The 27,609-nt window shown below is 37.5% G+C and overlaps 1 protein-coding gene across 1 annotated transcript; it reads right to left on the bottom strand.

Annotated features, from left to right (window-relative positions):
* Positions 1-767: 767 nt before the first annotated feature.
* LOC139945884 (uncharacterized) lies at positions 768-26,744 on the bottom strand. The gene is made up of 31 exons (XM_071943387.1): positions 26,685-26,744; positions 22,745-23,068; positions 21,739-21,990; positions 21,097-21,228; positions 20,615-20,773; positions 19,940-20,074; positions 19,598-19,648; positions 18,628-18,807; positions 18,004-18,138; positions 17,032-17,319; positions 16,336-16,471; positions 15,152-15,333; positions 14,413-14,700; positions 13,486-13,654; positions 12,919-13,001; positions 11,962-12,308; positions 11,513-11,600; positions 10,956-11,032; positions 10,809-10,845; positions 10,118-10,215; positions 9,147-9,266; positions 8,139-8,296; positions 7,712-7,847; positions 6,927-7,076; positions 6,170-6,269; positions 5,023-5,099; positions 4,345-4,470; positions 2,980-3,105; positions 2,390-2,544; positions 1,334-1,469; positions 768-881 (listed from the first exon to the last, which is right to left on the bottom strand). Exons 2-31 carry the CDS (start codon positions 23,031-23,033, stop codon positions 789-791), a joined length of 4,503 nt encoding a protein of 1,500 aa, XP_071799488.1. The 5' UTR covers positions 23,034-23,068; positions 26,685-26,744; the 3' UTR covers positions 768-788.
* Positions 26,745-27,609: the final 865 nt, after the last annotated feature.

The following is a 27,609-nucleotide window of genomic DNA, read 5'->3' as shown; positions in this document are numbered from 1 at the left end:
TTTAAGGTAAACAAAGGATCCGTGCAATATAATTATGGGCACATTGTAAAGAAAACTGGTATATAATAATTACAATAATATCGAAGTCTTATATAGCGCACGTATCTACCAAACAAGGTACTCAAGGCGCTGAGTATTACAAACTTCAGAAAGATGATTTATTACAGTGATGAATTCTGAGATCCAATTATTTAGCATCTTATAGGGGTTAACAAGGTGCCACAGCGCATACAGCAGCCACAGCCATGAACACCGGGGCGAACCCATTCTCTATTCAATAGGTGCACTGGGTTCTTTTACATGCACTACACAACACATGGGACCAACGGCTTTACATCTCATCCGAAGACGAAGCAATGGTTAAGTGTCTTGCTTTGAACACAAGTGTCACTGCGTGAGAAGGGTTTTAATGCCATTGGACCCTTTCGGTAAACAGTGTTGTCCAAGGCCCACACATTGTGTACCACAACTTCTATATCAAATAACAAACATGTGAAAATTTAGGCTCAATCGGTCATCGGAGTCGGGAGAAAACAACGGAAAAACCCACCCTTATTTCCGCGCGTTTCGTCGTGTCATGACATGTGTTTAAAATAAATCCGTAATTTTCGTTAAAGAGAATTTATATTGTTTTGCTGTTTTCTCAAAAAGTAAAGCATTTCATGGAATAATATTTCAAGAGAAGTCTTTCACCTTTGCCGTCTGTAAACCCTGTAAGTTGTTTGTAAATCTGTGAACTTTTTTTTTTTTTTTTTTTTTTTTTTCTGAACCGAAAGGGTCCAATGGCTTTAACGATGTAGGCCCAGGTTTTCGTAGATGGAAGAAGATGATGCTGAGTCGAGATGTAACTTGATGAGCTGATAACATAGTTGGTACTGCGCCTGCAAGTTAACCAGATTTAAATTATTAGCTTATCAGGGCCATTGGGCACACTGGCATGCCTCATTCTGGTTTCTGGTCATGCGGATATCACATTCCCACGCAGTGTGTACAGACAATGATTGGCGATTGTTACAGGCAGTGGACAATATACATAGTTACTCAAAACAATTGTTGACATGAAAACCTCCTTTTGGTAACGAGTAATGGAGATCTATTGTTAAGTGCCACATGCTGAAAAAATATATATTTTTTATATTATATTGTATATGAATGTTAATGCAATCAAGAAAGTTTCCAAGTTACAATTCACGGCGAATTGGGAACATGATTTCAAGTACTTCACATTTTGATGTTCGTTGAAATAAGAGTTCAAGATACCCTATTTAATTATTAGCTGATCATTTATTTCTGGACCATGCACACATAAAAACATAAACAGAAATTAGCTCACCAATGTCTTGACCATTCCAGCTCGAGTTGAGCGGAGTTTCTTAACTGCCTGGAAGACGTCAATGACCCCATCCTGCTCTAGTCGATCTAAGAGGGTGACCAGGGTGCAGAATGTCCCACTGCAACCCTCTCCGTCACTAGGCAAGACCAATATGGGAACATTTAGGATAATAGTTTTACGACATAATATTATGTAATCTTTGTAAAAAATAAAATTAACAAATAAAAAGCCAAAACTTGGGGGATTATTTTATTAGCCATATTGTTTTTGAATTCTGAGCTCTACATTAAAGGAACACGTTGCCTTGGATCGGACGAGTTGGTAAAAACAAAAGCGTTTGTAACCGTTTTTTATAAAATGCATATGGTTGGAAAGATGTTTTAAAAGTAGAATACAATGATCCACACAAGTTTGCCTCGAAATTGCGTGGTTTTCCTTCTACTGTGCGAACTAACATGGTCGGCCATTTATGGGAGTCAAAATTTTGACCCCCATAAATGGCCGACGTGTTAGTCGACAAGGTAAAAGGAAAACCACGCAATTTTGAGGCATGTTTGTGTGGATCATTGTATTCTACTTTTACAACATCTTTCTACCCATATGCATTTTATAAAAAACGGTTACAAACGCTTTTCAAAGACCAACTCGACCGATCCAAGGCAACGTGTTCCTTTAACATGGACTCTTTCCTCTTTGTTCAAATAATTAACACAACATACAAAATACCTATAACTCTCTTATTAAAAAAACAAAAACATTGAACGATAAACAGGCGTTTTTTGGCACCAAGAGTTTTTAATTTATCAAACCAACAGCTCTAATCAACACTAATTTATAGTCATCATAATGTTTAAACAAACCCCAAAATATGTTATCTCCATTAAAACTGTAAAGTTTCCAATCTAGACCAATCTTTGCGTATGTCTTATTTTAACTTCTTGGGAAACAAACCAGTGAATTGATTCTGCTGAGCAACACAAAACGAAGTGCCGAGCCCATTTTTTTAGTACATAGATAAAAATGACACAAGTATCTCAGGTTTTCGTAGATACTTACATGCATTGTACAGTAAGTGGTCCATCGGGGTGCTCTTGGGCCCACATCTTGACTGTAGCCAACACCTTGAGTAGACTGGGTGGTGAACTTGGGATATCCTTCCCTGATGGCCACTTCATGAACTGGATGTGGCATACAGTCTGCATCTCTTCACTCTGATAACAAAACACTTCAAGTTACCAAGAAATCCAATAGTCATATTGCCACTCATCCAAAGGGTTGCACCGAAATTTGCTCCTACGGAAACCCAGTAACTCTACACAGGCACCTCATTCTACACAAGCTCCTAATATTTCAATATCATTTGTTTATTTTATGGTTTATCTGAACTAAGGGACAGTTCCCCTTGTTTAATAATTTATCGCATGTATACACTGCTCAGCTTTTAAAGGTAAACCAATATTCCAAGAAGAGAGTGTACAGTAAAATATACTTTAAATCCGACTCAAAAATACAATTGGTTCAATTCGGTTTGTGTAACAGCATTGGAGGAATGCATTATGGACTCGTAAGATTGACTACGAGTGAGGTCGAAAGAATTTGGGATTGAGTTTGACTGTCATGTCGAAATATATTTAGAAGTGACTGACCTTCTTGAAGATGGTAAACTGCCGCACGATCATATCGTCGGTTTGTTGATCCACACTCTTCAATTTGACGGTTAAAGGCCCCACCTGGATTTCAGTATCCTCCTCTGGCCAATACTGGGGGACATTCTACATGTAATTACCATAACAAAGTGTGTAATTCATTAGGTTAGTATGGGTATGAAATAAACCATAGTTTGTTTGAATGCCTTTTTATAGCAGAGATTACCAAACAATAGCTCACTCTCCCATGAGCAAGCCATTAGGGTCAGCTATATTATGGTTTTTTGAGGCATTGGTAATCCACAATAATTGTGGATTACCAATGCCTCAAAAACCATAACACTGTGGATTACCAATGCCTCAAAAACCATAATATTGTGGATTACAAATGCCTCAAAAACCATAATATTGTGGATTACCAATGCCTCAAAAACCATAATATTGTGGATTACAAATGCCTCAAAAACCATAATATTGTGGATTACCAATGCCTCAAAAACCATAATATTGTGGATTACCAATGCCTCAAAAACCATAATATTGTGGTCTACCAATGCCTCAAAAACCATAATGTTGCGGATTACCAATGCCTCAAAAACCATAATATTGTGGATTACCAATGCCTCAAAAACCATAATATTGTGGATTACCAATGCCTCAAAAACCATAATATTGTAGATTACCAATGCCTCAAAAACCATAATAAAATAGCTGACCCTAATGGCTTTCTCTTTATTGCGGTAACACCATATTCTCTGTGTAGACTAGTTTTTGAGAACGTGTCTTGCTATAAGGCTAGTGTCGAGTGGTAGATTTTGGTACTCGGGAGACTTTTTTGGGTAAACAAAAATTCCTATTCAAGAAGTACTTTCTTGCGCGATCGGAAATCGGCCAGGACTTTAATTTCGCTGAGTGAATCGAGGGGACATTTTGTTATTCAATGAGTCTCATTATGACAATACAACACTTTTTTTTTATACTTCATGATGAGGAAAACAATTCCTATTGAATCCCATTGAGTCACATCGATATTTTGAATGGGATCCAATGGGACTCCCTGTGGATCCCATTAAATATGACCCAAATACCACACAAATCCAATTGAATCACTTGAACCCCATTCAATTTTTCAATGAGATCCAACTGTTTTTTTTTTTTCAAGAGAATATTTTTTTCATGGGATGAGGGAAGTTCAAACAGTTTGTCAGACTATGGTCAGATGCAACAGGAGAACACTGTCCAGATGAAGTAAACCAGTCTTGGGTGAGAATACATTAATTTAATCATTGTTATAGTTAAGGCCAATCAATAGTAGAAAACAAAGTTGCTCTGTGCTGTTTCCCAAAGTCAACCCGATTTACATACCGATTCCAAGGAGTTGAGCATGATAATGCAATATGATTTGTAGTCAAACACCAGTCGCCAGATGTCATCCAACGTACAGGGGAGAGGAGCTTGGGTGGCTATGTAAGAGTGCTTGCCTTTTGACCCCTGTTGTACAAAAACATACATATATATAAACAATTTACAATTTTGTGCGATTCATCTTTCAAAATGAGTGCCTGTTACAATTCAAACTTACCACACAATGTTACTCAATTGACAAGTAAGACTTAGTTAGTCCTAGTGATTGTGAAAAAAATTAAGTGAACCCAACCATAAACAGTGCTTATGTAGCGCTATTCCAAAAGAGACATCAACAAAGCGCTTTATTTATACTATGAAATCATTTCGAAAAATGTACACACAACATTGTGTAAAACAAACAATACGTGCTCCCAACAATAAGCATGCAGCGCCGGCTACGCATAATATCAACTTTTAGAATCTTTGTAATTATGAAAATCCATTTTTAAAGACGTTTCCATGGTCTAGGATCTATAGCCTCATAATTTTTTTTTAATAATTTGATTTCTGTAAAATTAAATTTCCATTAAGTTTGCATCGAGACAAAGTTTCTCTTCAGACGTATAGATGTCTTTTGTTTTACGGAATGTATTCATAACAAAGTTCATCACTTAATGATTTCTCAAGAAAACTTACATCTAAGAACGTTGCATTGATGTAGTTTGTACTACCTGTGTCACCCTCTGTCATCAGATAAGGTCGTGTACCGTCCTCTGTAAACATAAAAAAATAAGACCGTTTTTTTGTTTGTATTGTTTGCATTCAGAAGTTTTTGTTATAACATATTTGCACCGTAGGTGAATATTAATGTACTTAAAGGAACACGTTGCCTTGGATCGGTCGAGTTGGTCTTTGAAAAACGTTTGTAACCATTTGTTATAAAATGCATATTTTGTGGTTTTCCCTCTTACCTCGTCGTCAAACACGGTCGGCCATTTATGGGAGTCAAATTTTTGACTCCCATAAATGGCCGACCGTGTTAGTTCGCAAAGTTAAAGGAAAACAACACAATTTCGAGACAAATATGTGTGAACCATTGTATTCTACTTTTAAAACATCTTTCCAACCATATGCATTTTATAAGAAATGGTTACAAAACGCTTTTTATAGATCAACTCGTCCGATCCAAGGCAACGTGTTCCTTTAACCGTCAAAGTTAATATTGTAGATTTGGGTTAATTTTCTCACAATTTTGCTCTCTTCATTACAAATAATGTAAACATACATTGAGGCTACTTGTGATATTAACAAGTGGGGGATTCTGTCCACTGTAATGTTGTGTTGATATTTTGTACAAAGAATGACTTCCCTTTTATGGAATATTAGTACCCTTTTCCAAACGACTGGATTTGGCTTCGGATTCGGCTCAGGCTAGCCTGGCCCCGCGGTTGGTTTGAAAATTTGCGCGTGCTTCGCGTAAATGCGCCCAGGGTATCAGACGAGAGGACGTAGCCTTGAAGCCGAATCTAAAGCCGAAGTCGTAGTTTCGAAAAAGGCTTATGTATAAGGTTGGATATATCATGCCTGTGAAAACTTGAGCCCAATTGGTCGTTAAAGTTGCGAGATAATACTGAAATAAAAAAACACCTTTGTCACACGAAGTTGTGTGCGTTTAGATGGTTGATTTCGAAACCTCAAATTCTAAATCTGAGGTCTCGAAATCAAATTCGTGGAAAATTACTTCTTTTTCGTACTTCAGAATGAGCTGTTTTCACGGGTAAACAATAGAAAGATAGATATACCATGCCAAATTTCATGCATCAGTTAATGAGGTTGGACCTACTTGGAACACATTTCTGAAATCTGTTTTTGTCCACGTTAGCAGGGTGCTTCGCCCCAGCGCACTGATCATCACCCATTGATGCTGTGAAGGTTTCTAACATCTGAAATAAAATAAAACAAAAAACATAAAGGACCAAAATGTATAATGTCTTAACAAAATTACACAGTTTAAGTTTACAGAAATATCAAATCATTAGAAGGAGTTTAAGTAGGATTTTAAACTTTGCATGGTGGAAATAAGATATAGAAGAGTTTGCGGTAACACCATGTAATAACAATCTCTAAATAAGTTGGGGTGGCTCTGAAACGAACCGTTGGATTAACTCGACGTTTCGATCAGTATGCTCTGATCGTCTTCTAGATGGAGTTTGTCGTGGGAGACCACTGCACAGTGCTTCATTTTGATATGTCTGACAATCAAGAATCAGATTCTGTGATTAAAACAAATAATTTGGGGATGAACTATTTAAACTATTATTTACGTGCCGGTGTTTTTACGAATTGTACGATCGAGTCAAATGTTGGAGGTCTTCTTATTTTGTCATCATTTGTTCGAGGGTGTTGTGCCCAGTCAGAAGCTTTGCCAGTTTCCCTTGTGGCTAATTACCCGATATTTAGCCTGAGCATTCAAACACTCAGACCGTATTTCAAATTGTTTATATTTGTAAAAAGTCAACAAGACATCGTAGTTGTTAGTTTTGGATAGGCTTATTTTGGCTGGTGTGCAGTGTGGCTCCCACCAGTTTGACGCAACATACCTGGAATTGGTCTTCCATGCCATTTGTTCCGGTTTTCTTATCACGCTTTTTCAGCTTGGCATAATCCTGCCGGAATCGATCCACTGAGATGGCGGTATTCTCGGACAGGCTGGACTCGAGCAAAGCCTCATAGATGAACTTGAACTGAGCCTGAAAATGTGGGGATATGTCGGGTTGAAAAAGAGATTGCCGAAATATTCATCAAAGTAATTGCAAAATCTAGATCGGCACTACATACAAGATGATTCTTTTTAATATAATCGCCAACCAACAAGCATTAGGTCTACTGAACCTCAAAGGTCACTCCATCAACTACCTACCAAAACATTCCAATAATCCTGTGTCACATTGTTAATGTTTCTCTCATTTGTCGGTCTCTCTCTGAGCTCAATCAAGCTGTGCAATCGTCACCCTAGACTTGACTCAGTCCCAAGCCCGTGCCACCCCCAGGAAACTACTGTTGTGTGATGCTCTGCTTTCACAACCTGTTCTCGATACCACATTTTGACGGCGAGCGCGCACTGTACTGATGCTATGTGTTGTTTTAAAGTACGTTGGGGTGACTTGCTTAAGGACCTCTCACACGAGAATGGGACTTGAATCAAGTCTATCGTCACCCCTGTCCCAAAGACTCCCACTCTGGACCAAAAGCAACTAGGCAGTTATTTTGCCCTTTCTTGTTTTTGGATTGAAAGAACTGTATCCATCCAAGTAGTAGTCATAATATCCCAATGAAAATATCTCTCAACAATTAGCTTTATCAAGAATTGAGTTTTAAATCTTACCTGTGTCTGCACCATCAAGTATCGCTTGTCTCTCATCTCGCGAACAAAGTTGAGTACATCAACCTGTCCTTCAGCCCGGGCCTGTTCCAACATGGCGTCCAAGGCAATGTAGGTTCCTGTACGACCAACTCCAGCACTATGACAAAACAAATAATAATAGTAAACATTTTATATTAGCAATAAACATCAACTAAAGCTTTTTTAACACCCACCCTGGGCATAAGGTAGGAAATCGGCCAGGACTACTACCTTATCATGGATCCAGGGAACCTCTCAAATTTCACTGCCGCGGAGTGAGTTCTCAACGAGTACCCAGATAATACTGTTCAAAAGCAGTTCCGTGATTTTAGAGTCATTGAAGATTTTACAGTGCTTTTCAAGCGTGCAAGGACAGATACCAATGAATATTTGAAAACAAAAACACTACCTGCAATGCACTATGATTGGTCCATCCTGCGAGCTTTCAGATATCTGAACTTGTCGGATAAACTGCAATAGAGACGAGGACTCTGGTGGCTTCATATCAGGCCATGTAGTGTAGTGAAACTGGACAATCTTGCGATATTCACCATCAGGATCACTTATCTAAAAAATAAATAAACACACACCACAAAACTTTAAATAAAGTTGGGTATAGTTGTTATAATATTAACAGACTTTCAGAAAAAATAAAATAAAAAATAGAATAAAAACAATTTTGTTTTTTTCTTTGATTATAACTATTTTAGATATATACTTTTAAATGCAGTTGACACTATTGGTAATTGTCAAAGAATAGCCTTCACAGTGGGTGTATCTCAACATATGCATAAAATAACAAACCTGTGAAAATTCGCGCTCATCGAACTTGCGAGATAATAATGAAAGAGAAAACACACTTGTCACACGAAGTTGTGTGCGTTTAGATGGTTGATTTCGAGACCTCAAGTTCTAAATCTGAGGTCTCGAAATCAAATTCGTGGAAAATTACTTCTTTCTCGGAAACTATGTCACTTCAGAGGGAGCCGTTTCTCACAATGTTTTATACCATCAACCTGTCCCCATTACTCGTCACCAAGAAAGGTTTTATGCTAATAATTATTTTGAGTAATATACCAGTTTTGTCCACTGCCTTTAAAGGGTATTATGTACTTTTTCCTAACATCATAACTGCTTAAAGGGATTTTACATGCTTAAATAGTTTCGGTCTCATGAAACCAAAACTATTTTGTGACTTGTTTTACTCATTTCTCAAAAACTACACAACCTTAGTTAGTAATATTTGAAGGGAAGCTCTTCACCATCATTATCTTCAAACCCTGTAAGTTTAATGTAAATCTGTGGACAATTTGAAAAAGTATCAGAAACCTTTAAAAGAAAACATGTGAAATCACTCTCGAATGAAAATGAAAACTTTGCAGGGGGATTGCACAAATCAAAGAAATGTGTATCATACCCTCGACACGTCAAAGCTCCGCAAAACGAAATTCAGGCTGACTTTCTCATCGGATTTTATGACTAGGAAATCACCATAATCTTGCGAATATTCCTCGGGCCAGTACTGAACACACTTCTCCTAAAAACAACATTAGTAACAACCATAGCATCAACAAGAAAGTCCAATCTCCTGTTTTATTTATCATGTGTATTGACAACCCCTTTTGAAATTATAAGGCTCCCGTTTCAAGTCAATTCGGTGGTGTAATATTTAATTTATTTCACAGTTAATTTATTGTAGTAATTTAAGCTCATGTTGTAAATACTGATATCTCAATATACTGTCTATATTGCACTGCTGTCATAAGGGCAACAATTAAACAAGTCTGTATTATACAACTTTGCATTTTAGGTTGAGATGTATATGATGAAGACTAGTTCAATTAGATACTATATGAGTATCCATCAAACTGTTTCCAAATCCATAACGTCATACAATTTAAACGTGAAAAGAGAGTGCCCCTTTTTGCTTGGTGGCTGCAACTTTCTCCATTCTGCTGATATTAAACTGGATTTCTGCTAACAATTGAAACGTCTGGGCAAAAATGACTATTTGAAATAAAAGGCAGTGGACACTATTGGTAATTGTCAAATACTAGCTTTCACAGTTGGTGTATCTCAACATTTGCATAAAATAACTAACCTGTGAAAATTTGAGCTCAATCGGTCATCAAAGTTGCGAGATAATAATGAAAGAAGAAAACACCCTTGTCACACGAAGTTGTGTGCGTTTAGATGGTTGATTTCGAGACCTCATGTTCTAAATCTGAGGTCTCGAAATCAAAGTCGTGGAAAATAACTTCTTTCTCGAAATCTACTTCACTTCAGAGGGAGCCGTTTCTCACAATGTTTTATTCCATACACCCCTCCCCATTACGTGTACCAATAGTGTCCTCTGCCTTTAAATAACCTACACCCAGCGTGACTAACCTTTGCCTTTTCTATAATGTTAGTTAGCATGACGATCTTCCCTACTCGCTCCTGCCATATCATGCGCCACATGTCGTTCAACGAAGTCTGATTGGGACCTGGAAACGGTTAAATTGGGGACAACAGAAACAATTTGTTATGGACGCCATGATATATGTACCCAGCGTCTTAAGTAAGGTAAGACTATATTGATATACAATATACTGCAAATATAATTGAAAGGGTCGTGGGTTCGAATCCTACCGAGTATAATGCCTGTGGTTTTGTTCACATGACTCGGGAAAGAAATGAGTATACAGTGCTTACACACATCGGTGTATAGGGGGGAAAACACGCAAAAAATGAATAGTCTTTATCCCTGATGCAAATTTAGCATATTATATTAATAACAACATATTACTTTCACCTGTGATACTAGTGCTAACTTTGAAACTATGTTTCACAGTTTGTGTGCATTTTTAGCAGTTTATGAAAAGCTTAACATAATAGGTCTTTACAAAATTAACAAAAATATTCTGTTTTCAAAATTCCTGTATCAATATTATTATGGTTTCCACTTTTACTAAGAGTCGAATGTTAAAGCGCCTTGAGGGTCACCGAGGCTATTATGTGAAGTCTATATACATTTGAAACAAAATTAATAAATAAAAAGTAGTTTTCATTTATAAATAATGATATGTAATGTCCTTACCCTGGCAGGCAATGTACTTTGACTCTTTCTTGTATCCCTATTCGGAGAAGAAGAAAAAATCAGTCATATATATCAAACAAAGTATTTTTATAAATTTACTTCTTATAATTTGAAGTATCTTTCATGACTTTCCTTGACACAACTTACGTTAATATAGTTTGCATTGATGTAGTCTGAGGTGGGGTCGCCATCAAGAATGTCCAAAGTAACGCGTGAGTGGTCATCTTGAATATAAACAGTCAAATCATAACAATATAAACAATCAAATCATAACAAAGTTTACATAATATGTTTATAGGAACTGTTCAAGCTTTTTAAAGCTTTTTTAAAAAGCCTCCAAACATGGATATATTAATCGTCCTCAATAACTTGACAACAGGAACACTTGCCTTTTTCAAAAAGAACGGCTTACCGCTTTAAAGGTTAGGGTTTCGTCAGGGGTCTTTATCCGTTTACATGCAACTCCAGTGTCCAGTAAATCGTCCATGTCCAAAAGATGTATCCAAAAAACAATGACACTGTAACATTATGGTTTGTCGAGTTCAATTGGTCAGATACAATGGGTTTAGGAATAATGGTTTGTCAGACACAATGGTTCGGACATGCTGCCGGTCAACGTCGGTTGACAGACACAACCATAACCGTGACCTTATACCATTGCTATCAGTACCCGTTCCTCGTTTTATGGACAAATCAATACTTACAGGGCAAGATATTGTTATATCTGTTCTTCTTCTTATTTTCGTCCTTTTTGGCGACAACCTGAGGTTTGGTAGGCTCAGTGGAAAAGGTCTTTTAAAGAGAAAAACAAAACCAAAATTGTTTAGGGGTCTTCGAATTTACCACTTTGCACTTGCGCAGTATTATCACTGCTTTGATGAAATCTGAGGAGAGTTATGGCACACACAAACCTTTAATTACCACATCTTTTGAGAACGCGAAAACCTATTTTTTTCTTAACATACACGTTTATATAACGTTGCAACAAATAAGTAGGTCATGTATACTCATTTTGATTGAAAACACCAGAAACATTCGCAGGTTTCAAATCATGTCCCCACACATTCTTCACTTGTTAATAATTAGTGCATTAAATAAAAAAAGGATTGTATTTTTTGTATCCATTCTGCTGCTAGTATCATTGTTTACCAACCTCGAAGTCTTGTTGGAACCCGCTGATTTTCCCCGTCTTCCGGCTCTTTATGTACCCCGCAAGTTCCGCCATTGCGACGGGCCAAGTAAAGGCGGCAGATGCACTCTTTGCAGTACCATGCACTTTGTGTTGCGATTTATTGTAAGGTTTTGGTTTGGTTGGAGCCTTGGTGGAGGTAGATGTGTCAGCTGTAGAATGGTTGATTGGAGAGCCTGTTTCTGTTGATTTGGATGGCTTGCTTGTTGAATCGCTTGGGGATGCACTTGGCTTATACGTTTCGGCGAATGAACCGCCAGCGGAATGTATCTTCGTTGACGATAGTGTTGGTTGGACATTTTGAAGATCCACTTTAGACAAAAACATAATAACAATTCTTTGTTTAACCCCCAAAATCATTTCAAAATTTACCCAGTCAGTTTCCCTTATGGTTTGATAACAACATAATAATAAAATAAAATAATTACCCCCTATTTCTTATAAAAAAAACAAAAACATAATGTATATTAACAAGCTGAAATTGGTGATAATTTCCCTTTTACCAACTCTGAAAATAACCCTAACGAAAGATTTCTTAGAAAACTGGCGATCTTTAAAAGAAGACGATGAACCACTTTAAACCATTTGGTAAAGTGCTGGAGACAGCTAGTACATCACCTTAATGGCAGTTAAAGCTGTGTATACTCGGCTGTACATCTAAGATTTGATCTTTGTTTCGAAGTAAATTTAATGGTTTTTGAGAGACTATACTGTTGTACTTGGGCTGCATGGAGTACCATGAACTCGTTAAAGTGGCATCCGTGCTAGAACGTGAAATATCCGAGTGGTGAGGTTGGTACTGTAGGCCATTTATATGTGAAATATCCTAAAAGAAAAGTTAACAATTATATTTAATGTAATTGTAAGCCAGCGGAAATTTGCTGATGAATTGAGGTTTCTAAAACAGAATGCTTGACTTACCTTTGACACTTGAGCTAGTGTGAGAAAAACGTGCTGTTTGAGATTGCCTCTTGTTATTCTGCTGGTTATGCTGCCGTTTCCTCCTGAAAAATATAACATGCTTTGCTTTAATATTGTGATAATTTCTATGAAATCACTTTCTCTTGAATCATTCCTACAATTCATTTAGATATACTGTTGTTCATACTCTTACAACCGCTTGGAATTGCTTGGATTTTCAAATGAAGTTAAATTTGATAACCGTGTTAACTACTGATTTAAACAACAAACGGAAGAACCACCTTAACAGATTGTTGACGGATTTATAATTGATTGATTGACTTAACTTTAATGCAGACCAATGTTTATTAGTTCGTTTAAAAACGACAAGTCGTGGGATCAAACAGTCAATATAACATATAATTTGGTAGTAAAATTGAGAAACACAATTTTGATAAATTAGGTGATACACATTGGCAGACATTCCTTCGTTTTTTGTTTGTGTGTGATTGTTACTATATAGCCATGCACATGGATCCTTCGTTGGGTCAATGACCTGGAGATTGTTTTTACATTGATATATCTTACATGAAAATAACGACCAACACAGCGGCCACGACGATGACGAGAAGGGTAAAAATTACCCCCACGACTGCACCACTGCTAGAACCCGAGTTACCGTCACTGGAACCCGAGTTGTCATCGCTAGAACCCGAGTTGCCATCGCTAGAATCCGAGTTACCACCGTTAACCTTGCCTGTAGAATATTCAAATTATAATCGAAAAAAAAAAAATTAAAATAGCCTGATGAAGTTGAAACCAGCACACTTCGAAATGTCCGTAACACTTCTTGCTCCCAAGGCGCAAAAAAATACCACAACAAAATAACAAGTGAGGAAATAATCATGAGGAGAGATGAGGTTGTAACTGTAGGCATTTTGATGGTAATTATGTTTTTTTCGCACCATTTATCGCACCATAAAGAGGCAAACAGACAAGCAGATTATTTTGTTAACCAAATATTGCTCACAAATCTTTCAGACAATTTTGTTTTATTGTATGTAAATTTCCCCGCCCTAAACCGATGTCGCATTTGTAATTGTGTCTTATTTTTAAATTGTGTAATCTTTGTATAATTTTCTGTAATTCGACCGAGGTTTGCCATGGCAAAATTGTTTACCAACAATTAACTATTAATAAACACATAAAATAAATACATACAAAAACAAATCGCCTGACAGACTACCAACGCGGCCACCGTTTACTGTACGGAGAGTTTGAAACAATCATAGTGAGACGGGCCTATTTTTTTCCCGAGACTTCATAGTTGTGAACGTTAGGGGAAGAGAAAGACAGAGTGTTTATTGGTTTGGTCAATGAATTATAACTTTCCAATTACATTCTAGCAGTTCATCATACAAGAACAAAACCGCAATCATAACCAAATGTTTCGATACACAATAATAATGTAACAGTAATAAAGATAAAACAACTCAATTTGTAAGATCTGCTTACCCTTCCCTAATGTTTGAACTGTTATTGAAGCTTCAGGCCCGGAACCAAACTCATTTAAAGCAGACACAGTAAAGGTGTACGATGTTAAAGGCACAAGGTCTACGATATCCACCAAAGTATTTTGGATGGTGCCCTCTCTCGGCACACTGCCTTCACCTCCACGAAGTGTGTAATTATACTTTGTTATGTTGCCGTGACGCTGACCACACTCTGGTAGATCCCAAGAAAAAGATATCGCTGTGTCAGTAACTTCACTGGGCGTAACAACCGTTGGGGGACCACTAGGTTCTGAAAAACCAAAGATAGCACAATTTCAATGACAAAACACCATAATTTAAAAAATGGGGAAACAAAAATCCTTACGAATAATAGCGCTACACGACATTGTTTTTCAATAATCCAGCATACGGAGAAATGTTACACGTATTCCTCTCTGAAGAAAAGTAAAAACAAAACATTTGAGTCCTGCGATTTAGCTTCCAATATGTTAATAGCAAACACTAGGTTACCAGCCAAACTACCACGTAGACTGATACCTTGTGGCCGGTTTCCTGCTCAGTATGCTTATATGTTCCAAATAGTTTCTGCTTAAGCCGCTCTATGAATTGTGGACTTTGTGAAGAAAAGGTGTAGTGCAGACTGAAACTGTTTTCGTAAGTCTAATGTGAGCACATCTGATGACACACTCAAATGGCCATATGTCATACTCATGATCATCCTACTGCAGATCAATACGTACCAGTTCCAAGTGTGGTGACTTTTACTGAGCTTTCGTGTTCTTCACCGGCACTTAGTGACGTGATGTACACGCGGTAGGTGGAGTATGGTTCAAGTCCAGTGATGGTCGTCTGAGTTGACGAAACGTCGACACTCTGCCACATTTGCCGGTCTTGAGGAAGTGTTTTTCCATTGCATTGGTCACTGGTGGTCATGAACATTCTTTGAAAGTTAAACTAAACAAATAATAACGTGACGAGGTATTCAAGTCATGATTCTGTTTGAATAATAAATCAAAGCAATGTATAATAAAAACAATGTAGCGCATTTAACGTATCAATGCGCTTTACATTAGTGCCCTGGTCATTGAGCCAATAACAATCCTTAATCTTTCCCAGCTTTCTGGAAGTAAACAGCCCTAGGCTGCCGTGCTCCGAGGGCGTTTTCCCAACACAATATCAATCTCTACCCTCGAAAGCACCCATTTTATACTCATGGGTGAAGAGAAGCAATACTAGAATAGTGAATTGTCTTGCTCAATAACACAAGTCTCAAGACCGGGATTCGAACCCACGCCCTAATGCATCACCGCAATGACCAAAACACCACAACTTGAAGTTAATGCTTTAAACCACTTGACTATTGCATTCTATATTCGCTCATTAAAATGACAACTATAACACGTGCAGACTACTGATTCGTTTACACAGACTACTAGTTCGTGAAAACCGTTTATGTGCAAATATACATGCAAATAACTGATTCGCTGCAGGACTACAAATTGTGTGATGTTAAAGGAACACGTTGCCTTGGATCGGACGAGTTGGTCTATAAGAAGCGTTTGTAACCGTTTTCTATAAAATGCATACGGTTGAGTAGAATACAATGATCCACACAAGTTTGCCTCGAAATTGCGTGGTTTCCCTTTTACTATGCGAACTAACACGGTCAGCCATTTATGGGAATCAACAATTTGACTCACATAAATGGCCGACCGTGTTAGTCAACGAGGTAAAACAAAAACCACGCAATTTCGAGGCATGTTTGTGGGGATCATTGTATTCTATTTTTATAACATCTTTCTGCCCATATGCATTTTATAAAGAACGGTTACAAACGCTTTACAAAGACCAGCTCGACCGATCCAAGGCAACGTGTTCCTTTAATTGTCCATGTAGTGCAATGATGACATTTCAATTAACTCACTGATTCTTCAATTGATACTCTATGTGGAGTTCATCTGCCATGCAATCGTTGTTATTGGGATCTTGCCAGCTCCAAGTGACAAGTATTTCAGTAGGAAGTGACGGAGTTGCTTTCGGATCGACAACAATGACTGGCTCTGAAATACGAAACAGAAATGTGTATATCAATTTAGCGTGAAAGTTAATCTGTGTTGGTAGTTAGACACAATTTGGTTTAACTCTTGATCACAATATCAATTGTTACAACAGTTACAATATTACATACCCAGTTGTTAAAAAAGGCTTGAAGAACAGGAATGCTTTGGCTGAAATAATATCAAGTGCACTATTCGAAAAAGTGAACGCGTAAAAATATTATGGATACTCGATACCCCTGCCCCATACCAATTGGGGATCTTTAAGCCAATAATAACGAGTTGCCACAGTCAACAGGTTGGTTAAAGGGCTCTACGTTTGCTAACCACTCTTAAAATATTGGCATCATTGAAAACCTACTCGGTAATAGGAGTATGCTTACAACAGCTTTCGATTGTATAAAGCATTTGAGTCATTTATGCGGTAGTAACCTTGAAATTAAATTTTCTCAGGTCGTTTTGATTATTAACACTTATAAGGATTTACGAACGGTTTAAAAACCACTGGTAAAAGTTAACATGAAACATTATGATAACTGCTGCATTGTAGTTTGTTTGAGTACCTTGAGCAGACGTCTTAAGAAGTGCAGGTTCCATCCACGGTCCTCCTCCAGCCCTGACCTGCACGGTGTAAGACGTGCACGGTGAAAGACCAGTAAACGTAACTGACTCAACTGCTGCAGCTCCCGCAGTGACGTTTTTAGTGGTCACACTCCTTGCATCATCTTCAACTTTGCACTCGTAATAGGTAATTGTACCGCGTCTGTTTCCACAGGGAATACGGTCCCAGAATACCTGGATGCTATTACTTGAAGGATCAGTGCGGTTTAAAACAGGAGCAACTTCTGGAACTAAATAAAACGATACTAGTATTGTTCCAGGGAGCTTCTAAATGGGCAGGTTTGAGAAAAAACAAACAAATAAACCATGTAATACGTTCCCTTTTAATGGTAATTCTTTCCCTCGAACTACCATTTTATTTCATTGAAATTTTAACTTTTCCCTCGGATAAGAGCACCGGTTTTTCAAGCTCGGTGTTTCTGTTCAGCATTAGTGTGGGTTCGAATCCCGGTCATGCCACTTAACTTAACTTAACTTAACGTAACTTAACTATAAATGCTTCTCTCCACCTAGGGGTAAATGGGTATACTGTAAGGGCAGAGATTGTTCTTGTGAGTGATTGGCTTTGTTCGCTAAGGCCAATTGACCAGGGGTAATTATAGTTGAAGCGCCATGAGCGTCACAGCATGACGGACCTGAGCGCTTTATAAGAAGCCACCTACACCATTATTTTGTATTGTTATATTGTTACAAATTCGAAGCCTTTTTTTTGTATATTTCCCTTCTGTCTTGCAAACCAACATTCGTAATGACAATTGTTTTATGAGGAGTAAAATTGATTTCCGTACAATGAGACGTCATCGACTGAGTTGAAATCGTGTATAACATAAAAATACAATTTCATCCACAATGTGCATACAAGTACTATTTGAAAACAACATTTCATTCTTGATTTTAATTGATTTTAGACTCACCACTCTCCCCTGTAATGACTGGGATAGAGGTTTCGGGTCCAGCACCATGCTCATTCCAAGCCTTGATGTACACAGTGTAACGAGAGAATGGTAGTAGTAGGTCGCTTGATATGATCACACTCTCTGCGTATAAATCTATGCATACCGAGAGAGACACAAACTCAATAGATCAATGTACCAGACACTTACCAAGTTATTCCATTTGAGGGAGTTCATAAAATTGCAAAACGTTTATATTTGTTACGGCTTCTCTCTTCGGCAAAGTTTATATTTTTTTTTCTCTAAATTTATCTGACCATAGGCATTTAAACACGTGTTCTTCTATTTGCCATGTCAGGCACGTAAACAGGGGTTACAACTTAGTTGATGAAAACCCCGCAGGGGAGTCTTGAAAACTGTTTTTTGTTTTACTCTTGAAGATCACTCCTTACAGTAAACAAAATAAGACGAGACCCCGAGAAACAAACTCCCAACTGCCTATGTACATCGTGGTCGGCTTTTGCCTATTGCATTGCCCCATTAATTGTCATTAATTTAGTGTTCTGATGTCTTGCATAAACAAGAACAAAGACTTAGTTTTAAGCAGCCAAAGCTTTACAAATCAAGAATTCAAGAGAGAAATACCTGATGTTACTTTAACTCGTTGCGGGGGGATTTCCTTGCACTGGTCTTGATTGGTCAATTCGTATTCAATTTGGTAACGTTCCACTGCACATAGATTGCTGACAAACTTCCAGGCCAGATGAATCTGAGTTGGGTAGGTCGATGGTGCTACATCACGAAACAGAGTAACACTTGATGGAGCTATGGAACCAAATTTAATCAATGGCAAAGATAAACATGTTTTCTAAATTATTATTCACACCCTCGAATAATAAAGTAGCACAACAATCAATAGCGCAACGGTTTTAAAGTGCTGATGTGGCAATGTGACAAGTTGAAAAACGCAGCCTTTGTACACGAATAAAAACCATTTTGGTTTACCTTATGACAACATCTCTACCATAATGTCAGTACAGTGGTACACTCCTACATTTCTATCACAGATTTTCAGAAGAACCGCACGTTAATAATTGAAAAATAACAAAATCAAATACTTGACATGTGACGACCGATGACGTCATCGGGACTTTAGTACATTTTTGGCCCACACATAATTGTTACTAAGCTGTTATACTTAAACAACTCTGAATAAGAGTACAGTAGATAGAAACAGATGAAGCAGAACTCAATAATATCATAGGGCTTGGAGAGTATTCTAGCGAGGGCTGCTTTGGGTTATCTAAAGTAGGGATATTACTCAAACGTCTATAAACGTAATGAGAACTTATAAGAAGTTTAGATGGAGGGTATATGATGGGTGATAAGCAGTTGGAGTGCCAACATCTTTTGTTAAAAAGGCCCAAGGCTCACACCGCTTCATAATAGCTAAAACTTATACCGGTAACACGAATTTAATAGTAAAGTATATGCCTACTTCGATCAATGAGAAAGAAACATTGGAAATCGTGTTATTATGGTGTCATTTGGTACGGCTGTACATTATTTTTCAGAAAAACCCATTTTGTTCATCAAGCAAGTTCAATTCACAGACCTGTGCACTGTGTTGCGCATTGTAAACCATTCATGCCAGGTGTTCTACAACCTGAAAAATAAAAAATAAACAAATACATTATTTAATGTTTCCGTAAGAACTGTCACAATACCTTCCGTGTGTCATGCATTGAAGTTCAACACAGGCGTCAGTTATTTTAAATGTCATTTCGAGAAGGTGATGTTATGCATTGCAAGATACAATTCCAGCGAATCCCAATTTAAAATATGGATGTCACTTTGGGTGTGGTCTGACTTCCCAAAACTGTTCTAATGATTTAGTATTAGCTAAGTATGTTGAGAAATAAAACTTTTTCAAAGGAACTACTAATGTTCAAGTTACCACTTTGGCAGTTGATGCCTCTGTAGCCGGTAGCACAACCGCCCGTGCACCGCCCTGTTGTTTTATTACAGTCACTCCCCTCGCTGCAATGACATGTCTGTGCACAGTTCACTCCGAATGTTCCGTCTTCACATTCTGCGGGACTCAATTATAACAACAATAAATCAAGACACACTTGGCTTATAAAACTTTGTCGGACCCTATAGGTTGTATACAATTGACCCTGGCGCATGTGACACCTAAGCATAGTCCAGAACTTTAAAAAAGGCCATATAGTTCTTAAAACTGTAAGTCCGATTTTTGTTTAGCTCTACGTACAAGTTAATTGAGTCAAACCCACACAAAATGTAACAAACTCCTTTTGCAAAAAAATAAATAAAAAATAAATCAGATGGGCCAAGCGGCCACCATCATTCTCTGAACTGAGCAGGCTCGGTCTTCACTCTGACACCATCGCCTCGCTGCACACTTCCATTTTACTTGAGTATCCATACGAAGAACCGTTTACACTCCCCTGAGAAAATAAGTGCAGGAAATACTTTTCAAATATTGATCTCACATTGTTGTATGTAGTTTCCAGAATCACCCCGTTTCAATCACAACACGGACCTACACTCAGCTGGGGGATCGTGTAAAAATTATCAAAACAAAGCCAAACGCAATCTCAAATGTTACCTTCGCTGCAGTTAAGTCCCTGGTACCCAGCGGCACAGCTGCAACCGTAGGGATCTGGTAAACAGAACAGCATTCCTCTACAAGTAGAACCTCGTGAAGGCAGTCCCACAGAATCACAGCATAGGCTTCCATTCTGACCAAAGCGGTTAGGACCAAGCACTGTGCGTAAGACAAAATGATAACAACATAAAGTCAGTGCAACTTTTTTTTTACGTTGCAACATTTTCCTATTTACTGAGTGACACTCTTCCCATTTTCTTAGTGAGTGAGGTGAACAAGTACGAAGTCTGCAAACTGACGCACAATAGGCCTACATAAAGGTCAAGAGAAAGGTAACAATACACAAAACTAAACTAAAAGTGTTTCATTGTTTTCAAATCGTCACAGCAATAGGTTAAGAACAATTACTCAGAAGGTCACTGAGCTGGGCCGTCTCACGTTTGGATGGGAAGGGGTTTAGAGATTAACAGGTGACTACTTACATATCTCACAGAAAGTGCCGCTGAAACCTGGGCCACAAATACACTCACCACTGACGTCATCACAAACTCCGCCGTTAAAACAGATGGGACAGTCTTCATTACATACTGAACCCCACATGTCTTTTGCGCATCCTATGAAAAGAAGGAAGTCATTTTATAATTGCATGAACATGCAAGTTGATATTATTTTATCCAACAAGAAGTTTGATCCTTAATCATAAGACCATTGACCAACCACAACAGAGAATATCTACCAATGATTGATTGATTGATATAAAAGCAATACGTGCGTAACTTGCGTGCCTTCATAGATAATAGAAAATAGAAAAGTGCAACCGACCGTATCAACTTGGACGTTTCAAAGTAATCTTTTGCCCCGTATCCATTAAATAATATTTTGTCCATTTTGTTTTCATCAATTATATTCTTGATCTGTTCTTGACTGTTTTTGACTTAAATAATTGCACTTGATTTGTTTGTTCTCCCTTTTTGACCAATATGTAAATACAATTAAATGTTGATTGGATTAAAAATGAACTAAATTGAATTAAAATCTTATTATGTATGGTAGAATGACGTTGATTTAATAACAAATCCGTTCGAGAAGTCTTATTGCCAAAATAAGATTTAGTTATTTCTCACCTCTGACATTAAGCTTCATGATCGCTTGTCCTCCATATCCACGGTGATGCATGAAATGACACTCGTACACACCACCATCGTTTTCTTGTGCGTTTTCGATAGTGAAAGTCAAGCCACCATTTGCCGTTGTTAATCGTTCACCATCTTTCTTCCAGCGAGTTTCATTGGATTTACCCGTTAAACTGCCAACCTCCATAGTCACAGACTCATAAATGTTAATCGTTCTACTTAAGATCGTCGGTTGAAGGACAGCTGTAGAGAAACATTATCAAACGCTGATATTATTTTAATTATTTTCATTCAAGAACTTTGGGCATAATTATGATTGCTTTCACTTGCTCACAATAGTTTTCCTGCACCCAATGTCCCTAAATGTCACCAACTCCAGCCGTATCATCCAGCAAGCAGCTATTGAAGTCTGCCACTCTATGACACAAGATAATTCATTTCGCTCAAGATCCACGTATTTGTGAGTGCGGAGGGAAACAGGGAAAATCGGACAAAGTCCTCTCAACCATAAGTAATCAAAGAACACATTTAAATGGCATTCCGGTCTTGTGATGTTAAGCGACCTCTCAACAAAATTATTAACGAAATTTGAGGATATTTGTTGACCAGTTATCAGTGAATGCTAATGTGAAATTTGATCCATCATATTTTTTCTAATGGTTATTTTATAGGTTTTACCGGCCAACAACTCATTCATGTTCACTAACGCGCATTCAAATTCAAGTATTTTCACAAAATCCACTCAAACAAGGGCTTATTTTTATTTCAATACATTAAGTTTTGCTTTCGTGCACGCAAACAAAAAAGGAGAAAAAAATAATAATAAATAAATAAGTAAATAAGTAATGATGATAATTATTTAAAAAATCGTTCATAATGGTCAATACATTTTGGTTGAAATACATCAAGGCTCGCATAGACAGGCATGGTAGCTAATTTTTATAATAGTGATTCAATTATTTGAGCAAATTGTACACATTTCTTTTTAAATTCTCACCTGAGTGGTTCAAACTGACCATCGTGACTGATTCAGCACCGAACTTCCACTTGAAAGCACCGATACTCCTTTTATGACTGTCCATCGATGTTTTAATTTCCATCTTGGCATTGTCCGGCAACGATGCAGACATGAGCTCATCAGCATCTTCCCATCCTTGAATATTACCAACTCCTTTGCCCCCTTCTACTGCCTGTGACCATGCAAGTTGATTATTAGTAAGTCTTGTATCTGTATCCAGTATGATGTAGCCAGCGATGTAAGTACGCATGTTGGCTGCATCTGACATTGTCACGCCAGTGAAGTCTGAAAAAGCTAGAGTACCTATATAAAATACGAAAAACGGTTTGATTCTTCGCAATGGACTTAGCTAGCATGTCCATCACATTTTTTTTTTACTCGCGGCAAGGGCGTCGATCACTGCTGAACAGTGAGAGGGCTCTGCGAGAATCCTTGAAAACCATCTTTCACATAATGCACACAATCACCGTGAGCAAGTTCGAGTTAAATTTGTTACTCCTATCATGCTCCCATAAAAGGCCGACCGTGTTAGTTCGCAAAGTAAAAGGAAAACCACGGAATTTCGAGGCAAATTTGTGTGGATCATTGTATTCTACTTTTAAAACATCTTTCTAACCATGTGCATTTCATAACAAACGGTTGCAAACGCTTTTTATAGACAAACTCGTCCGATCCAAGGCAACGTGTTCCTTTAACGTTGGCCCCAGGCTGGTTCCTGATGGTCGACCAGCCTGGGTTCGAGTAAAATCTGTCAACTTTTAATTAACCATCACACTCGATCGAGGTAGCTCTATGTAAACAGTAGTTTGTTTTGTCAAACTTGGTTTGTAAATTTTGAATCCTCCATGGAGCAGGTCGGTATTATACGGAAACAGGGGGTCAACATAGACGGGTGAAATAGCAGCAAAAGACAGGGGTAAAAATCCACGATCTATTCCAAAGCGATGTCTTTTCACTCTTGCTTCTGATAAAAAGCCAATAAAAAACTGTAAACTGGTCTGCTTATGCTTATACGACGTAAAACCCGATAGCACGCATGGGCTATAATCACGCATTATTAAAGCATTGATGAATTCTGATTTTTGATTTTTTTACGTATAGTCTGCCCCACAGCGGGTTGCTGTTATGGCCCTTTTTCATGTGCATTTTACATTTTCCTGCTTATACAGGAAAGTATTTTCTACCCAATTTCCTATCCAAGCCGGAAAACATTTTTTTGTCTGCCGCTGTGGAACTGACCACAAATGAAACAAATCTGCCCGTGGACCATCATTCTCGTGAATAGCCCTTATATGACAATCAATTAAAACAAAACAGGTTCACAGTGTGAATGTTGCCAGTTCTAAATGGAAGACAAATTTTAACAAACGTTCCCTTTCATAAAAATTGTGAACAATAAATTTAACATAGTATTTCCAATGTACAATAAAAAGGGGAGGGGGGACATCTTCATATTACCACAACACTCATTGACGACTATCTCTACACAGTTTTGCAACGAGAAACAACAACTTTGCTAGAGACCTAACCATTTATGCCCAATTTCATGTCGCTTAACAAAACCCCATTTGTTTATTTTGTATTATTTTGTTCAATTTAAAGGGACACACCGGCTCATCGTTTACGCAATTTAGGGGTGTAGAATCATAAATAATGTTTTTATAGATGGTTGCTGTAAAAAAAATCATCAAAATGTCACGTATTTAGCGAAAAATGATTTTAAAAAACCAAAGCGGCCATAACAAGCTTCCAATGCACGCACTCTTTGAATGTGAATCTTACGTTAGACTTTTCACCATTATTTACATTTTGTAGCGATAATTTGAATACATGATCTTTTTCGTCAATTATTCGTAAATAATTTTGTAAAAAAAAAGATTTAAATTTGGTTAAGTAAGTTACTTTTAGACGGCTGAAAGTAAAACTAGCCCGGAAGGTCACGTGATTGTTTGTATCACTTTTTGGTTAGAACAATCACGCGACCTGCGTTTTTGTCTTAAAATGCTCAAAAAAAGGACTGTTCTTCTTCATTCCTGGAAGACCGTTGAAGTCATATCTTAGTCTATTTTGTAGCCCAAATAGCCCAATTCGGCCGGTGTGTCCCTTTAACATATTTTGTTTTGCAATGTGAGATTCACAATACAGGTTTAACGTAAGAGCTTTCTAAAAACTGTGATGCACAAGGTTATATTGGCAAACTTGGTGTGACGATAACGATAATACTATACAGGTTTTAAATCGCCAGTGGAATGATTATTATATTAAAGAAACTGTAAAAGCATGTTACTAGTTTGGATCATATTTAATTTCAATGTAAAACCCATTGTTGACAGGCTTTTATTTTCTCTTACATTTCCCCCATGACTAGTTTCATTGCACGACTTAACCGATAACAATTACTATGTTCTGTTTTTTTTATTCATTTTGTATTTACTTATTTATTGCAAGTCGTTGGAATAACAATAATATGTCAAATTTCGAGAGTACCTCAAAGACTGTAAGCTTCAGTATAGTTGTAAAGAAGACAACAAAATGGAAAATAAACAAAAACCTGCTCCGAAACGATTCTTTCTGAAATGCTAAGAGGAACATCGCTGCTCATGTTGAGTGTTGTAATTGTCAATTTTAGGCTGATGTGATTTCGCACAAGATCATAAACTAACCCTCAATACAATATTGTTTAAAATCATTTGTTTTCTTCTGTAAAACATGACTTAGAAATATATCATGGTTCGAGTCCCAGTCGTGACACCTGTGTCATTAAGCAAGACACTTAGCCATGATGCTTCGTCCTTCGGATGGGACTTAAGGCCGTAATAGTCACGTGTGTTTTGTTACGCACCTAAAATAAAACTCAGTGCACTTTAATCGAAAAGGGAAGGGGTTCGCCCGGTGTTCCTGGTTTGATGATCGGCATCATATTGCGCCAAAACACTTTGTAAACCATTACATGGTGCTATTGAACAAGGATTACATTTCTAAGTCTAACGTATAGTCCCACAAACCTTGCAGGCGCCCAGAGCGTCACTGTGTGACGGATATGCGCGCAAAAAAAAAACACACACCAACAACAACAGTATTTTGTATTATATTGACAAGTTTGCCTTATCGTGGGGATACATTGGGGATAAAATAAATGAAGTTCATTTGCATTACAATGAATCTTGTTAACGTGAAAACTGCACTAATAATGTTTTGTTGAAAATACATTGAACATGCTTCAACGTTCTGCACAAACTATCATGTAAATAAAATACGACTTAAAGCTTGGCTCAGTGTAGGTATAAACACAAAACTAAAGTAACAAGTATGGCCTACTGCTGAAAACCAAGTGGGCGATTTAAGCATGTGTGTGTTTGTCCGCTGGAAAACCAGCAGTGTTATTCCGAAACTGTTTCTCAGTTCTGGTTCTTTTAAGAACCACCAGAGCTCACAGAAGCTTATGGTTGTCAACCACAATTAAAGGCAGTGGACACTATTGGTAATTACTCAAAATAATTATTAGCATAAAACCTTTCTTGGTGACGAGTAATAGGGAGAGGTTGATGGTATAAAACATTGTGAGAAACGGCTCCCTCTGAAGTGCCATAGTTTTCGAGAAAGAAGTAATTTTCCACGAATTTGATTTCAAGACCTCAAATTTAGAACTTGGGGTCTCGAAATCAACCATAAACACACAAAAAATCGTGTGACATGGGTGTTTTTTTCTTTCATTATTATCTCGCAAGTTCGTTGACCGATTGAGCTCAAATTTCCACAGGTTTATTATTTTATGCATATGTTGAGATACACCAACTGTGAAGGCTAGTCAATTACCAATAGTGTCCACTGCCTTAAAAGTTACTTCGAAGTATTCCTTATCAAGAAGAAAGGTAGAGCAAGCAACAAATACTTTTGAATTTTAGTCAGATGAACATACCTTCAACAAGTCCAATAAGAACGACGAGGAACCCGAGTCGTGCATGAAACAAACCCGCCATGATTGACTTGCTGGTGGAGTATTAAAATAGAAGTGACTTCAAGTCTCAGTCCTTGTCTTAAAATAAAGAAACACCCTCATCCCCAAATATGGAAAATTGTCTTGCTTGCTCTGCCAACACATTATAATTAACATTGTTTTAAGTTTATCGTATAGTTGGATTGATTCCAAAAACACCAAGTACGTCTCCTGATCCTGGAGTGACGGGATACCAATGTTCTTATAAACACGATCATGGTTCCTCTATAAACAATTTGGACATCGTGTCCTTCGATATCAGTTCCGCATTCGAGTTGACATAAACCATATAAAAATAAAGATACAATTACTATAGTATGTGAGTTTTGTAAATATAGACCAAATAATAACATATGAATAGCCGCAATCTTGGGTAACATTTGTTTTGTGTTGTGACCATCGGAACATTATGTTTAGAACCAGTGACGTATTAGTTATGTTAATTATCATTCTTAACAATCACTGTGTCGATGATGAAAAGTTGTTGAATTTGTCGAATACAAGATCTGCAAATAGTTGCTCAACAATTATCTGTTGTTTATTTGGTGTCTTTGTAACAAAAACTTCACCCATGCTTGTGGCTCATCTATTCAATTTTCGTAGGGTTGCTCCTTTAAAGGAAGGGTTCACCAACTGTTGATTTTGGCGATACTGTACCCACAGACGAACCGCAATAGTCTCGACATTTCCAGTTACAATTTAACGAAAGCTATTAATATAATCTCAAACTTGTGTTTAGTTTGATTTATGTTGGTCTAAGTTTGTGGTTAATTAACACATCACGCCATTCATCTCTCATGCAAATCAACGTAGGTTAACTAATGACCAAGTCGAGATTGTGGGCAAT

This window comes from Asterias amurensis, chromosome 13, assembly GCF_032118995.1.
Source record: "Asterias amurensis chromosome 13, ASM3211899v1".
Classification (NCBI taxonomy): Eukaryota; Metazoa; Echinodermata; class Asteroidea; order Forcipulatida; family Asteriidae; genus Asterias; species Asterias amurensis.
Note: the sequence above shows the minus strand (reverse complement) of the source record. Positions and strands in the feature narration are given on the sequence as shown.

What these genes read in the sequence shown, in the direction of transcription:
- LOC139945884 (XM_071943387.1), bottom strand. Translation starts at nt 23,033, where the DNA reads ATGTCAGATGCAGCCAACATGCGTACTTACATCGCTGGCTACATCATA. An exon ending in CGGCACTTTCTGTGAGATAT is followed by an intron (nt 20,774 to 21,096) that starts GTAAGTAGTCAC and finishes TCTTACGCACAG; the next exon opens with TGCTTGGTCCTAACCGCTTT. An exon ending in ATATAACAATATCTTGCCCT is followed by an intron (nt 11,033 to 11,512) that starts GTAAGTATTGAT and finishes TTTATATTCAAG; the next exon opens with ATGACCACTCACGCGTTACT.